Genomic DNA, 15,520 nt, shown 5'->3' with positions numbered 1-15,520 from the left:
GAATTATGAAAGATGGCTTTAGCATTTCTTTTCTGACTTCTGAGTCTCTTTCTTATTAAAATATTCTTGTACAGTATTGTAGTCCTCAACCTTACTCCAGTGCTTGTGTAATTCAACATAAGCAGAGTAAATTTAAAACTTTCTAGTAATTTTGAACTTTCATCAGCTCTGTGGATGAGCACACGCTTGAATAAATATATTGTTTCCAAATAAATGCCACTGAAAATATCGACATTAACACTGGGACTTGATGGGGTATATGAAATCTATCAACATTTTCCTCTTCTGTTACATAAAAGTAAACTCAAATTACTAAGAACTTGAAGCCATACGTCCTGTTATCTAACCATGGTTTTGTTTTCTCAGAGTGAATTTCTCACCTCTCTTCCCCCACCAGGTGCAGACCACCACCATGTGCATCTCCGTCAGTCTGAGTGGGTCGGTGGTGTTGGGCTGCCTCTTCGCTCCCAAGGTTCACATCATCCTGTTCCAGCCGCAGAAGAATGTGTGCACTCTGCGGGTGGCCACCACCCGCTTCAGCGTCACCACCGGCCCAGGCTCCAGTTTCTCACAAGGTACCACCTGATAAACAACATCACTGTAGCTACTGCTCATGAGCAAAAAGTGGTAGCACAATACTCTACTGAAATGTGACATTATTACAGTCTATACCCATTTTTTTAAATAGAAGGATATATGCAAATTTCATTTCAGCCTATTTTAATACAATTCGATTTCAACTGTGCTTAGAGGTAATTATCATTACCAGTCATTATGACCAGTGACATTTAAATACATCAGACTTCAGCAGATTTTCCCATTATAAGCCAGTAATTCCAGGATGACTGGAACCGTGATGTGATGGCACTTTTCTCTCACACCTCTAACACTGGCTGTTTTCCCACTGTTCTTTTCTTCCATTAAAAACAAAAACAAAAAAACTAGTGAAATACAGAACCTTTCTGTCATTTCTCTAAACCAGTAATTGGAGGATGGAGGGCGCTCATTGTCTCTAGATAACTGAAATTGTGTTATTCACACATACACACATAACTGCAAATGACCAGATTGATTACTTGATTATCATGGTGCTAATTGGTGTAAGCCCGTAGTCATCCTGGCTGTTTACAGTACAACAGCTCAGTGCAAAAGGTACAGCAGGGGCATCTGATTTACTGCACCTGTACCGTCTGCGTAATCCAAGAATTTAAAGGGATTTTTGGTTTGTTTTTCAGCATCAGCCTCCAATGTTGTTCCGACAGTGTGTAACGGACGAGAGGTGGTGGACTCCACAACGTCCTCCTTGTGAAGATCAGCTGAGTTCGTTTGCCAAGCATTGTAAACAGTTATTTAATCACTAGTCCTGAATCAGGTGTCTCAGATATTGAAGAGGTCACACAGACGACCGTCCTGACTTTGTTGTCCTCAAAGTGCTGTGATTACAATGTCCCAATTATTTTATTTTGTTCTTTGACTCGTAGCGATTTTAAATGAGATGCCAATAAAGTCGCATATAGCCCTTGTTTTTATTGAAAATTCTACTTGCAACGATGGAGTAAATTATAGTAAATCTGTTAAATGTAATATATACGAGACGTTTTTAATGTAGATTTTGGTGAACCAGTTTGTGCTTTCTTGTAATTTATGTAAATAAAATGTGTTTTTTATTAATTCCAATATGACTAATAGTCTGGCTGTCATAATATAATCTTACATGTCATTTACAACCTTGCCTACTACTGAAAACAGCTAAACATCTCTTCAACCTCATTGGATAAAGCACTTTGCCTCTCATTCACCCATTCATACACTGAGAGCTGCCATGCTTGCGTTCAGAGTTTTGCTCAAAGACACTTCAACATGTGGACAGAAGGAGGCAGGGATTGAACCATGGACCCTCTGATGAATGGGGGTCCTGCTCAACCTCCTGTACCACAGCCCTCACAAAAAGCCATGTATAAACTTGTAGTGTGACTCAGATGGTAAACTTCCTTGCCTACTTAAAATATATGATGATGTTAGTGCAAATTACATTTGCACTAAGTCTGGCTTTGAAATCTGAGCTGTCTAATATTTATTAGCTCCAATCTAGACCATCTGCCAAGACCAAACAGTCTCCACATGAAAATTACCAGCGTAAATATCATCATCTGCTGATATGGGATAAAATCCACCAAAGCTGTCCCACGAATACACACAGCAGTCATTACCCATGCGTACATCAGGCAGATGCTTTGGAAAATACACCCATGCAGTATCTGTGATTTAACACTGCCATCTTGTGTCCAAACTGTTGATCTAATCTTGCACGCTGCAACATGTAGGCAGCCCTGGGGCAGGCTGTAAATAGAGTATTTGCATATGGAGGAAGTGAACGGATGTCTTACTTTATTAGATCTGCTCAGTGGTCATCATTAAATTACTGTTATTATATAAACCAGGTACATCATGCACTGCAGCAAATCCTTGCTGTGACTGAACAAGAGTGTCAACTTGGATGTAAAGGTTAAAGAAAGCGCCGCACCACATTAAGGTAAATATTCAGAGCATAATTACAAGATGCTAAGAATATAGCAGCATTCCCAGTAATTAACATTTCCAAAAAGGCAGAACAAACACAGTAGTCTGCCATGGAAATTGTTGCCAACAGCGCTACTCATGATACCGTTTATTAATATGCATACAGGTAATATTAAACAGTCTTTATCATGCTGAGGCTTTATTCCATCTGCCTTTTAACTGAATGGCTAAACACACACAGCTGAGCAACTATTCTACATCGTACTTCTTCTGAGTAGTCTTCCCTGACGTTATTGTGAATTTAGTAGAGAAAAGCTGCCCATTGAGATCATTACTAGAGAAGAAGCAGCCTCCCATACAGAGAGCTTGTTCCACACTGGACCTGAGCTGACAGTGAAAGTATCAGAGCAGAAGAAGAGACAATGTGGAGGTCATGGAAGACGGAACCTATTCTGTCTTCCTTGCTTTTGAGATTTACAATAAAAATACTCTTTCCACCTTTCTGTTGAATCTCAAAACGACTTTGAACTAGGGAGAGGTCACAAAGGCAGGAAATGTGGGAATTGGAGGATGCGCAAATTCAAACCCTCGGTCCAATTCACGCGTTTGACGTTGACGAATAAGAGATTTAAAAAGTATTGATCTTACTCTTTAAAATACCTGAGCATAAATCCCCACCTGTGAACTTATCCAAGATATCACACATAACAGTTCTTTTTTTCTTTTTCTTCTTCTTTTCTTAAGCAAATCTGTAGCCATTTCGGCCCCTCCATTAGTGTTGGCTAAAGTTTGTTATTTGTTAATTTTGTTAGCGAGATATTGTAACTCTAAATCTTTTTTTCTTAGAAGTACCATATGTGCTCAGCTGTGAAGCTTTATATTCTACAGATGTTTACAGAAGATAACAGCGGATGTTTACGTCGGGAAAGATCAGGTTTCCCTTATGTAATATTTGTAAAATCTGTAACAGCTGCGATGGGACGATACATACCAGGCTAAGCTAGGTGGCGGTGTAGCCGTTAGCTAGCTGCGCAGTTACGTCGACTCCATCCCAGCAGCAGCAAAAAGGGAAAAATAGAGACTACAGTAGAGCTCCGCCTCTTCCTCCGACTCGAAAGTGGATGTAAACTTCCCGGAATCACTGGTCGTCTGCTGCCTATAGCCAGACCCCGACAACTACAGCGGCGACACCACCCCGTCTGCTTGACTGCCCGCCTGCTTTCCTCTCTGCCAGCCCGGCTGACATATTTAAAGTTAAAAGGTGAGTTTCCAGCTGAGGTAAAGTCAGGTCGTATTCGAGGTAATGCAGGGAGGGTGGAGGCTTTCCGACGGCCTTGTTCCAAAAACACATGAAAACTATTGCTGCATGGTGTTGAATTACCTGTATTGTACAGTAGCTGAGTGGTAATTACACATTAAGTACTTAAAATGGGGGATTCCTTCATTTGTGTTACTGAACAACCAGACAGGCCGAGCAGGCCAGCAGCGTCAGGCATGTCTGAGCTTGTCCAGGCGTCAAGCCCCTGATGACAAGTTTCTGTGCAGGATTTTCAGCCAGGATCATGCCACCAAAGAGACGAGCTGCAGCTGCTGCCAAGGCAGGCGGCAAGAAGGCGAAAGAGGCGACACCAAAGCCCAAGGATGCCTTCACTTCTGCCAAAGAGGCCCTTCTGGCTGCGGGGCCACAGGTGAAAATGAACAGGAAGGTGGATGAGCACTGCTCGCTGTCGAGCCAAGGAGAGGTAGGAAGGTTACACCTCACCCAGTGCATTCACCTGCTGACAGCGGTGCAGTTTGAAAAATGATCTGTGGTGTCTCCACCAGGTGTACGAGGACTATGACTGCATGCTCAACCAGACAAACATTGGACATAACAACAATAAGTTTTATGTCATTCAAGTTATTAAAGTGAACAACAGCTACTACTCATGGAACAGATGGGGCAGAGTGGTAAGTTCATTTATCTCTTCTGAACTGTGAACGCTAACATCTGCTGTACTATTCCCATTCTCCTGATATTTTATTGCTTATAGTAATTAATATTACTATACTACTGTTATCTTAATTAACTGTGTCATTAGCATAACTGATGATGTTTAATATACTGTGGTGATAATGTCTGGTCTTTTACAGCTTGTGTAGCACATGACAGCGTGTTCCATTTTGTTATATAAAGCAAATTGCCCCTGATTGCCTCATCTCTCATCTAAATTCAGGGTGAAATGGGACAAAGCAAACTGAACAAGTTTGCTACGCCTGAGAACGCCATCAAGGACTTTGAGAAAAAGTTTAAGGACAAGACAAAGAACAACTGGAGCGATCGGTTGAATTTTGTGTCTCACGCTGGGAAGTACACTCTGATCGAGGTGGACGGAGAGCAGGATGCTGAGGTCCAGGTAAACGTACACCTCACTGCAACAATGAGCTTTGAATATGAAACCCAGAAGCATCATCTCATAGAATCAGTTACCACTATCCACACCAGAGTTCGTAAAGAGCTTGTTGAAGGTGTTGCCGATATTTTAAACCATTGCAATTCAGTTCACCTTGGCAAAGTCTCACTGCATGTACTCTTTTGTATTGCAGATGGACAGTGTTGACGGACAGACTGTCAAAATCATTAAGAACGTCCTACCCTGCAGCCTCAACGACGCAACTAAGAAGCTCATTGAGCTCATTTTCAGCAATGATATGTTCAAGGAGGCGATGGAGTGTATGAACCTAGGTGGGTGTGTCTCCGTTTAACAACCTTTCACAACAATAAAAACGGGTTTGTGCAGTTTGCTAAGGTTCAGTCTAAATATATAGTTGTTGTTGTAACGTACCTGTCTTGGTAAAATGCCTGTTGATGTAAATGGAGTGCCAATTTGAACATCAAAGAGTGCATAATGTAACATATAAATGATTGACCAAAGGGTGAAGTCTACATTTGCACAGCGTGCCTCCTTATCTCCGCATTTTGATCGTGCCTGCTTAGTGTCTTGGTCTTTGATAATAAGATCATTGTTAGTGCATGTTTTATTTCCTAACATGTGGAAGTAGTTGAAGTAACAGTTTGCACTTTAAAAAGGCAGAATACACAGTCCGAGATGCCTTTCCTTACCAAAAACAAAGAAATCGTTCAATATCTAGTCTGATTGGGATTTGTGTTTTGTGTGTGTGTGTGTGTGTGTGTGTGTGTGTGTGTGTGTGTGTGTGTGTGTGTGTGTGTGTGTGTGTTATACAGACATCAAGAAGATGCCTCTGGGCAAACTCAGTAAGATGCAGATTGCGAAGGGCTTTGAAGTGCTGGAGGAGATCGACGCAGCTTTGAACCAAAAAAAAGGAGCCGCACGTCTGGAAGAACTTTCCTCCAAGTTCTTCACCACAATCCCGCACAACTTTGGCCGGAACAGACCGCCAACTATCAACAACAAAGAAATTGTGGGGAGCAAGAAAGAGATGCTTATGGTGAATTAGTTTTTTTGGATTTCATGTTGGAATGAGCTGTCTTTCTGTGACGTGTTCACACTGACAAAGTCTCTCTCCTCTTACATGCTCTGTAAAGGTGTTGGCTGACATTGAACTTGCCCAGACCCTGAAGTCAGAGACTGAAAAGGCTCAGGAAGAGATGATAGAAACAGTTCCTCACCCTCTGGACCAGGACTACAATTCTCTCCATTGCAAGCTCTCTCTAATGGACACGAATAAAGACATATTCAAGGTAAGTGGCAATCAGGTTCATTAAATACAAAGCACTTATATTCATATGTCCTCTTGTCCACCAATATTAATGAAAGTTGGGTTTTTTTTGCATTTAAAGGTCATCGAAAAGTACTTGAACGCAACTTCAGATGACTATCATAAACCAAAAATTGTCAATGTTTGGGAAGTGGATCGAGAGACGGAGGTAGGACCTAGGGTCACCTTGACTAATGTGAAACAGAAATTGAAGTCCTGTTACATAACACAGACGTTGCACATTGCAGGGAGACCGGTTTAGTGAAAACAATAATCTGGAGAACCGCCGCCTGCTGTGGCACGGTACAAACATTGCCGTTGTGGCAGCCATCCTGAAGAGCGGCCTGAGAATAATGCCCCACTCAGGAGGCCGCGTTGGTCGTGGCATCTATTTTGCATCCGAAAACAGCAAGTCTGCAGGTTACGGTAAGGCTGTGTGAAAGGGCAAGGATTGAATCTTCAATCGTAACTATAATATGCTGTTTGAAAAAGACATTTTTCTGTCCTGTATTTTTAGTGCGCACCTCGAAAAATACCGGAGTGATGTTTCTGAGTGAGGTCGCCCTTGGAAAAGAAAAGACCATCACCAGAGACGACAGTTCCTTGAAGAAGGCTCCTCCAGGCTTTGATTGTGTGGTGGCACGAGGATCCGTCGAGCCAGGTGTGGTAAAATTTAGTCTATGTTGTGCTCGCTTTCATTTTCAGCCTGTGGAGAGAGCCATGTCTTTTGTGTCTGAAAACAAATTTTTGGTTGCATTGTTTTCCCAATATTGTTAAAAATAAAAGCATTTGACAACCGCTGTGTTATATGAAATCATGCGGCATCTTTTATATGGTAAAGTTGATAACTCCTGTGTTTTCAGATCCATCCAAGGACATCTCCATCACCCTGGAGGGCAAGAAGGTTACTGTGCCTCAGGGTAAGCCCATAGAGCAGCCCCAGTTCTCAGGTAGCAGCTTCTACAACAGTGAGTATCTCATCTACAAAGAGAGCCAGTGTCGCCTTCGCTACCTGCTGGAGCTGAACATGTACGACTAAATCTGCTCAAGTAAAGAAGCAGATTCTTTGAAAAAGCAAAGTTCCTCATTCCTTCTGTACAAGGGGCTAAAAAGCTTGGCTGTGCTGTTTTCTTCTAATAGTATGGTAATCTTCATTATTGCAGCTATCGTGCAGATATTCCCACCATGATGCGTAAATGACTCATACTTCTCTGTGCCTTATATTTTGCACTCTGTAAAACTATCCTGAGCGTGATAGGCTGCACTTCCATGATAACAAATATTTGTATTTGTTATAATTAACTTTTTTGCATTACAGTGAAAAGAAAACTTTCACACCTCTTACTTGATCATGATTTTAAAAAGGCCTCTAGATATTTGCACTATTTATTTTGAGCTACATGCTGCACCTTGTTTTCTATTTGCCATCTCAGTTGCGGTTTGAGTAGCTCACCTTTTACATATTGCTTTATTTAATCCAAATGATTGCGCTAATATAAATCTCTCCCTCAGAAAGACACTATCTTTGGTATGTCAGAGGAATTTACTGCATGCTTTTGCAGTGATATCGATGTTTTGGATAATGCTATATAGCAGAGCAGAAGTAAAAATGATACTCTATGCAGCAATATGTTTACAAGCAGATGTAGAAAATGCAATTTGTGGTGAATGTTCAAGCACTGGTGTAAACGTAGTACTTTGTTGAGCTGTTAAGAAAGACTCTGAAAGTGTGTCTGCAGTGCAAAGTAATGTAACATGTAAGTCATGAATAGCCTGGCCAGATTTCTTGCACAGCAGGTCCTTTAGCTACATTACAAATGTCACCATATGGTGTCAGTAATGAGCAACAACTGTAATGTAATTTCCTCAGCATTTTTGCACCAAGACATTACTTGAATCAGTGATTAGTTAATAAACTGAAGTGCCCCTCCAACTCGTTGCTGTGTTTTTCCTTCTGAATGTTGAGCTTCAAGACTTTGTATATTTGCTGTGTCAGGTTCTTTCCAGTGTTATATCTCACATCTTGATGTAAGACATGTTTAGTATGCTGCTGGACTACATGCGACAAAAAGCAACACAGTTTATTTCTGTGGCAGTAATACATCTGGAAAAAGATGGTGGTGAGATCAAATGAATAGTTTTACAGATGCTAAAAAAGTTTCTGCAGACTAAATTCAGTTTAACTTCAAATTTACATTGTGTGTAGCAAAATGGAAATGCATAGAATCAAATCATCATGTTGTTGCTGTCCCTCATTTTACGTGACTTTTAGTTTAGATAACAGTCTGCTCTCTGACAGGCCTGAAGAGAAGAGTAAGTAATTAAAGCACTTGGAAATATATAGAAGACTAGAAATTGAATATACAGTGCAACCTTATTTCACCACTGGAAATTGCTTCTGGCTCCTGAAGCATGTGTATGGATTTACATTATAATCCAATTAGAGTGCATTACAGTATCAGCTGATGTTAACTCTGGTTAGAGTCAGAGAAAATGATCTTTGCTACCTGTGATTTTTAATTCTGATCCCTAACTTAACTGTGAAAACAGGGCTATTTAATTAATTTTGTGTGACCACTTGCTTCTAAAAATTAGATAATACTGGTTCAATTAACCCAGATGAAGACTTTTTAAGGTGGATCAAGTATACTTTTAACTTTTATGCCTCAGGCCGAGACAAGTTTAACAAGGAAAAAATAATCAGGTAGGCTTCTTGGGATGTGGCTCTATGAAGATGGGATTTTGGGCTCATTAATATAGAAATATCAGGGACATGCTGCTATGGAACACAGATGATTGGGGTGTAAAAAACACATTCACCTTTATAGGTGTAAAATATTTATGTGATGACAGCAGTGGAGCAGTTGTATTCTCTACTGATGTTACAGTTGCCTCAAATTTCAGTCAAAGATAAATAGACGGTCCCCTGTAAACTGGTGGAAATTAGGACCCAGGGAAGACTGGGCTCTGGAAGTGGGACAGTGAAGTGTGTGTCTATTTGAAAGCAGAAAAAAACACACAATACAATGTGTGACTGTCACTGCCATACACAGCACAGGACAGGAGTGAGAGTGCTACTGGAGGAGAGAGAGGGAACATCATTTACCATCTTCTATCATCATGGAATCAGCATCTTTTTAACCGGAGATCTGCATGTGTGAGAAGTCTGGACCTCTGGAGCGTCTCTACAGAAGAAGCAAAGCTCAGACACCTAGTTAACTGCACTTCATGACATGGATTTTCAGTTGGAGGACTGACTATTTCACTTTTTTTGGGGGGTGGGGGGGGAGGCTGCTTCCTCTGTTAAGGGCGCATCAAAGCATAAGTGGGATTTAAACAGGAGCTTTGTCATGTCAGACACCTGGTGAACCTGCTTGGGCTCAGCTGAACCACACAAACAGAGAGTGGATCATGGGTAAGGACTGCATGTGCTTTTTATTTTCAGTGAAGAAAGTCTAGATGGCATTTTACTTTCAACCAACAATCAATCAATCAATATGTTGTAGCATACAGCGAGATATGAGGGTACTGAAAATTTCAATATATTCTTTTTATTAGCACATCATTGTGTTCTGCAGATAGGATGAATTTCAGGTCATGGCATTTTCCTTTTTTTTTTTTTACCTTTATTAATTTTCTGACATTTTAAACAATAATGTACATACAGTCATACAAAAACCACACATACGTACACTCTTCCAATACACAAGACAAGGGGGTATGTAAAGAAAAAGAGAATAAATAAATGAATAATAATGAATAGATAAAACATTTAAAAATTAGATAAATGAAAAGAAAAAAAAAACGCTTGAAAAAACTATCGATTCCCTAGTACAAAATACATTCGAAGCAGTGAGTGATAAAAATCTTGTAACCGTATAATCAGAGCTTCTAAAAGGAGCTCTGGAGCAGGTGAAAGCTTGGATTGCCTTTTAACTTTTCAGCGCTGGACCCTGTGACAGAAAGGACAGGCATGCACATGTCAGATATTATTTATGGTATCACAATTCATTTTTGTCCACATGGCCAACAAAAACCCAGACGCACACTAGCTTTTGTTTAATCCAAAAACTCTCCTTTGGTTGGATTTGATACCGTCTCATATATCAGCATGTTACTCCTATGCATAATATGCCTCTGAGTATGCGTAGCTTCTATGTGATAGATTACATGAGGTGCTTCATTTAAATCAGTATATACCAGTATTATACTGGTAGAAGAAATAGCGTGTGGCACACAGGAGGATGGATGGTCCATGGTCTGAAATGGTGTATATTTGTCTTATTTATTTTTGGAAATAACTTGTTTCCTGTCCTCTCAACACAGGACATCCACATATGAAGACATCTGAGATCCAAATGGAAGAAGTTGTGAATGAATAATGGCTGACAAGACTGGTCCCATGATAGCCTCTGTGCCAAATCACTCAGTGACAAATCTCACCACTGCCCCGTGGGAGCTCAATCCTACAGTTCCTGCCAATGTGGGTGTCGTCACAAGCTCCCAGTCACAGATCAAGGACCTTTTTGGGTTGTTCTGCATGGTGACCCTTAACCTCATTGCCCTGTTGGCCAACACCGGTGTGATGGTGGCCATTGCTCGTGCACCTCACCTGAAGAGGTTTGCTTTTGTGTGTCACCTTTGTTCAGTGGACCTGCTGTGTGCCATCCTCCTCATGCCTTTGGGCATCATATCCAGCTCACCATTCTTTGGCACCGTGGTGTTTACTGTTCTGGAGTGTAAGGTTTACATCTTTCTCAATGTTTTCCTCATCTGTCTGACCATTCTCACCATCACAGCCATCAGTGTGGAGCGTTACTTCTATATTGTACACCCCATGCGTTATGAGGTCAAGATGACCATCAACCTCGCTATCGGTGTCATGCTTCTAATCTGGGTTAAATCAGTGCTCTTAGCTTTGGTCACGCTGTTTGGATGGCCAGCTTATGGACATCAGAGCTCTATTGCTGCAGCTCACTGCTCCCTCCACGCGAGCCACAGTCGTCTAAGAAGTGTGTTTGCTGTGATCTTCAGTGCGGTCTGTTTCCTAGTTCCCGCAGTGGTTATCTTTGCTGTTTACTGTGCTGTGTACAAGGTAGCTCGTTCTGCAGCCCTGCAACAACTCCCTGCTGTGCCTACATGGGCAAACGCGAGCCCCGCTAAGAATCGCTCGGACTCTATCAACAGCCAGACCACCATGATCACCACCACCCGCACTCTACCGCAAAGACTATCTCCAGAGAGGGCCTTCAGCGGAGGAAAAGCTGCCCTCACTTTGGTTTTCATTGTGGGCCAGTTCTTAGTTTGCTGGTTGCCCTACTTCATCTTCCACCTGCACATGTCTCTGACCGGCTCCATGCATAGCCCCGGGGACTTAGAGGAGGCAGTCACCTGGCTGGCCTACTCCTCCTTTGCAGTTAACCCGTTCTTCTACGGTCTGTTGAACAGGCAGATCAGGGAAGAGCTGGTCAAGTTTCGACGCTGCTGCTTGACCCAACCGGCGGAGTTTGGGGCATCCAGCCACGAGGGTTCCCTTCAGGAGAACTTCCTTCAGTTTATCCAGAGAACCAGCAACACAGCTGAAACCCCATCCAGCTGTGCCAACTCCCATCCCAGAAACAATACAGACCAGGGGATAAAGCTCCCTGGACAAATACCTGAGGAGCATGCTTAGATGCTGACCAACATGAGTTATGGACTACAGTGCTAATAAATAAGCCATGTCAGTTTTTTATGGCCTTTTTGTCTTAACGGATAGGTTCACATTTAAAGTTGTCGTCATTGTCACTGCTTGCTTTAGATCGTCACTCTGCTGAAGCCTCACATTATCTTCAGCTGAATTAAAGGTGTTTTTTTTTTTTCTCCAGTGTACATACGGACATGTCAGTATTGATTTAAGATAGAAATGTGAACCTATCCTTTAAGCACATCTTAAATGCGCCAGTGCCTTTTATTGTCTAATTCAGGTAGGCTTTCTCATTTTAGGTCAAGGATACTGTGGCTGTACTGTAACATGAAGTACTGAGGTAGTGATAAATGTTGCCATGGAAAGGGCCAAAACTGAAACTTAAGAGTGGACCACGGCCCAAAGCACAGACTTATTGTAGTTATTATGTTGTTAGGATGCAAAGTGATAAGAAGATTCAAATTCCCTTAATGGAAGACTGACTTCCTGTGCAAAAGTCTGCCCAGTGGCCTCAGATCATGAAAAATAATGAATCATTAGGGATCCTATGTATTTAAAAAAACATTTTTTACCTCCCAGAAAACAAAACAGCATAAACAGCCATTTTTATTATAATATTTTCAAATTGATATTTAATAAATTTTGCTAGAAACAGCTGGTGGGCCAAATCAAACCCACTCTGGACAGCCCTGCCCTGTGCATATTGTTTTTAATAATGTTTGTAGAAATTTGTTTTATGTTTCTAAATGTGAAAATGTGAGTGTAAGTGTAATAACGAGGACATGATTGGATTGCTATTTAAATATTTTATTGTATTTAATAAGGAAGTGTTCCATAGGAGCGTGAGTTGGTTCCACTGTATCACTGTTTCATGTCAATAACAATATGTATACTGGTGACCGACTTTGCTGAGCTTTGCAAAGAATTGGATGGAAATTTTTTCCAAGCAGTGGTGTTTTCTATCTAAGGAATATCTTGATAAATAGCAGCAAAGAGCGAGTCCCACATATCAGTGAGCGATCCCTTCAGAGCACTAACATGGCGGCCTCTCATGAATCTCGGAGTTCCTGTGTGCAACAGATACGCCGATAGACGCTGAATGTCATCTGCCCACGTTGTCAAGGAAATTGAGCGAGCCTGTGACTCACATAGCAACGAAGACCTTTCGGCTGGATGTATGCTTCAGCTTTAGATCCTGATTGGAGTCAACTAATTCTGGCTCATGCCTGCTTTTCACATGCAGAGGCAGGAGGAGAGTGTACAGGCTCGTTAGCATGTGAATAGGGTAAAGTCCCTGCGAGTATGGACTGCTATAATAGTGACATGGGTACGGTGAGGCGGAGATAGTGAATTTACAATGGAAATCATTACTGGCCATTGATATTGCTCTGAGAGTGGTAACAAAGTGCTGTTTTATGGCCTCTGCTGTTTGTATTAGTCTTTCACAAACAGCAGACATGACGAATAAAGAAGAACAGTGTGGTTACAGCAAATAACGTCAAACACCCTTTTTCTGCATGGCTGTCTCTAACTGGAGTATACACCTCTCTTACATAACTGTGGTTGTGTACTCAATACTTTGTGGTGAATACTGCGTTAGCCTTCTTGTGAATGTGGGTGCTGCATAAACACAGCATAGGAACACGCTGTGAGACTTTTTGTCTGATTGTAACTGCTTCTCTCTTCATGCTCATTCTCTCATTTTCTCCTCAGAAATGTCAAGCCATTAAATAATGAGACCAGCAGGCCAAATTTATATGATTCATCCGATTTCTCAGAATTCAGGACAGCTGCTGACAACATAAGGTAAAAAAACAAAAGTGTGCATGCTGACATTTGAATTTCATGAACCCTTGTGTCCATACAATCATAAAAATAGAGTTGGAACAAAACATCCGCTGGATCTAGATGAAGCATTTGTAAAACTATGAATACAAATTAGGACATTGGATGGCATTGTAGTGTATCTCTTACTGTGACCTGACCACATCACTCCACGATATGCGGAGCTTTTCATTTTCAACCTGAGCTCAGACATAATTTTTAATCGAAACAGATTAGAAAGACATGAGCATGTTGTTCGAGAAACATCTGGAGGGGCAGGTGTGACTGCTGGAGCTCAGCTCTTTGATTTCTCTTGTCAGATCTAATCAAGTTGCATGTGCGTAAGTGGAAAAAGGCAGGTTTGTTTTTTTATATTTCAATGGTGCCTGTTAGCTTCACGAAAGGATTTGCCTCCTTTTTTGCTTATGTTCATAATTTGTGCATACTTTACACCTACTGTTTGGATGATTAATTCTAGATGTATAGGCCCTGAGTTTGGTTTATACTCTGTATGGATCACAGAAGGCAGCTGTAGAAGGCAGATCACCCACTGAGTCGGATATTTCTGGTATTTGCTTATACAAGTACTTCCATCTCATCAAGCTGAATATCTGCAAAAGATAGCCCACTCACTCCAAAGTCAAAAGATGTCAAAGGCCTAATCTAATGAAAGACAACACTGACAAGACTTATGCATGGCAGCCTGCATACTTTGATGGATCATGGAGTTGGCGATAAAATAAAGAACAAATCATGAATTCATAGAGTATCCAGTTAGTAAATGCCTGCTTGGAATCAGGAATGAGACAAGTGGATTAAGGAATGTTACATGGAGAAGAACAAAGCAGATTTCTGTTGTTAATCAGGTGATAGCAGAGGACAACCTTACGGACATGCTTACTGATAATTAACACAGGCACTGGACCTTTTCACCGACAGACTCAGGGTGGATTCTAAGACACTCATGAGGGATGTCCTCATTGTAGCATACCATCCAGCCACAAATTACTGTAATACACCAAGTTATGTGTGAAACATTTGGAACTCAGCACTTCACACTGTGACAAATAAATCTTCATCATCAGTTCACACTCAGTTCATTTTAATCTGTCAGAGTAGTAGAAATTATGTCACCATGGAAAGTATACAGATGTTCCGATTTCAGAAAACCACCAGCACAAACAGCACAAACCGCTGCTCACACCTGTCTTCTGCTGGTTCAGAGAGGCCTGCCACACACCATGCCTAATCTAGAGAAAGCACACTTGATGTTTTTAATTTTGTTAAGGTACTTTTGTGTTGCCTCACAGCACACCAGAGGCCTAAAATCTCAGTTGACAGCAACAGTTGTGTCACTGTGATATTTGTCTTCCAATTGAATTAATGACACCAGTATTGATTCAAATGATTATTTTACAAATTAGGAGATGTGTCAGATGTAACTAAATTAGCGTCTGTTAAGGTGAGGATCTACAGACCTCAGACACAATCACAGCACAGTATCGGGGGCTCTCCATCACCATGGTTTCCACACACACACACTCACACACACACACGAACAACATCAATCATCTGCTAATCAGAACCACTCCGCGACCACTGCAGTGCTGTTGCAATTAGGAAAACAAATACTGTGGATTCACTGCAAACAACAAGAGAAAATTAGCTGTTTGGTCATGTGTGAGTGGAAAATGCAGATGATTTAACCATCAGTGATGCATAATGAGGATTTATTTTTAAAACACTACAAGGACAAACCACGGCCAACAG

General features: G+C 41.3%; 3 protein-coding genes across 3 annotated transcripts in view; all 3 read left to right on the top strand.

The window, feature by feature from the left end:
- Nucleotides 1–1,682, top strand: part of grm2a (glutamate receptor, metabotropic 2a) — a 31,404-nt gene extending 29,722 nt beyond the window's left edge. Inside the window, exons 5-6 of the mRNA XM_070958465.1 lie at nucleotides 398–575; nucleotides 1,236–1,682. Of these exons, the coding sequence (XP_070814566.1) occupies nucleotides 398–575; nucleotides 1,236–1,309 (252 nt within the window). The 3' untranslated portion in view covers nucleotides 1,310–1,682. The remainder of the gene's footprint in view (nucleotides 1–397; nucleotides 576–1,235) is intronic.
- Nucleotides 1,683–3,529: 1,847 nt separating this feature from the next.
- parp3 (poly (ADP-ribose) polymerase family, member 3) lies at nucleotides 3,530–8,173 on the top strand. The gene is made up of 11 exons (XM_070958464.1): nucleotides 3,530–3,781; nucleotides 4,066–4,262; nucleotides 4,345–4,470; nucleotides 4,737–4,916; nucleotides 5,107–5,245; nucleotides 5,747–5,970; nucleotides 6,068–6,223; nucleotides 6,323–6,409; nucleotides 6,489–6,666; nucleotides 6,758–6,901; nucleotides 7,104–8,173. The coding sequence occupies exons 2-11, from the start codon at nucleotides 4,083–4,085 to the stop codon at nucleotides 7,277–7,279; spliced, it is 1,590 nt and encodes a 529-aa protein (XP_070814565.1). The 5' UTR covers nucleotides 3,530–3,781; nucleotides 4,066–4,082; the 3' UTR covers nucleotides 7,280–8,173.
- Nucleotides 8,174–9,344: 1,171 nt separating this feature from the next.
- Nucleotides 9,345–13,567, top strand: gpr61l (G protein-coupled receptor 61-like). Its single transcript, XM_070959222.1, has 2 exons — nucleotides 9,345–9,655; nucleotides 10,567–13,567. Exon 2 carries the CDS (start codon nucleotides 10,622–10,624, stop codon nucleotides 11,912–11,914), a length of 1,293 nt encoding a protein of 430 aa, XP_070815323.1. The 5' UTR covers nucleotides 9,345–9,655; nucleotides 10,567–10,621; the 3' UTR covers nucleotides 11,915–13,567.
- The last annotated feature ends 1,953 nt before the right edge of the window (nucleotides 13,568–15,520 follow it).

This window comes from Chaetodon trifascialis, chromosome 3, assembly GCF_039877785.1.
Source record: "Chaetodon trifascialis isolate fChaTrf1 chromosome 3, fChaTrf1.hap1, whole genome shotgun sequence".
NCBI lineage: Eukaryota > Metazoa > Chordata > Actinopteri > Chaetodontiformes > Chaetodontidae > Chaetodon > Chaetodon trifascialis.
Note: the sequence above shows the minus strand (reverse complement) of the source record. Positions and strands in the feature narration are given on the sequence as shown.

Excerpts from the sequence above, each read along its gene's own strand:
- gpr61l (XM_070959222.1), top strand. The coding sequence starts at position 10,622 with ATGGCTGACAAGACTGGTCCCATGATAGCCTCTGTGCCAAATCACTCA.
- parp3 (XM_070958464.1), top strand. The coding sequence starts at position 4,083 with ATGCCACCAAAGAGACGAGCTGCAGCTGCTGCCAAGGCAGGCGGCAAG. Across the intron at positions 4,471-4,736 it reads GGAACAGATGGGGCAGAGTG|GGTGAAATGGGACAAAGCAA; the intron begins GTAAGTTCATTT and ends ATCTAAATTCAG. Across the intron at positions 6,410-6,488 it reads AAGTGGATCGAGAGACGGAG|GGAGACCGGTTTAGTGAAAA; the intron begins GTAGGACCTAGG and ends TGCACATTGCAG.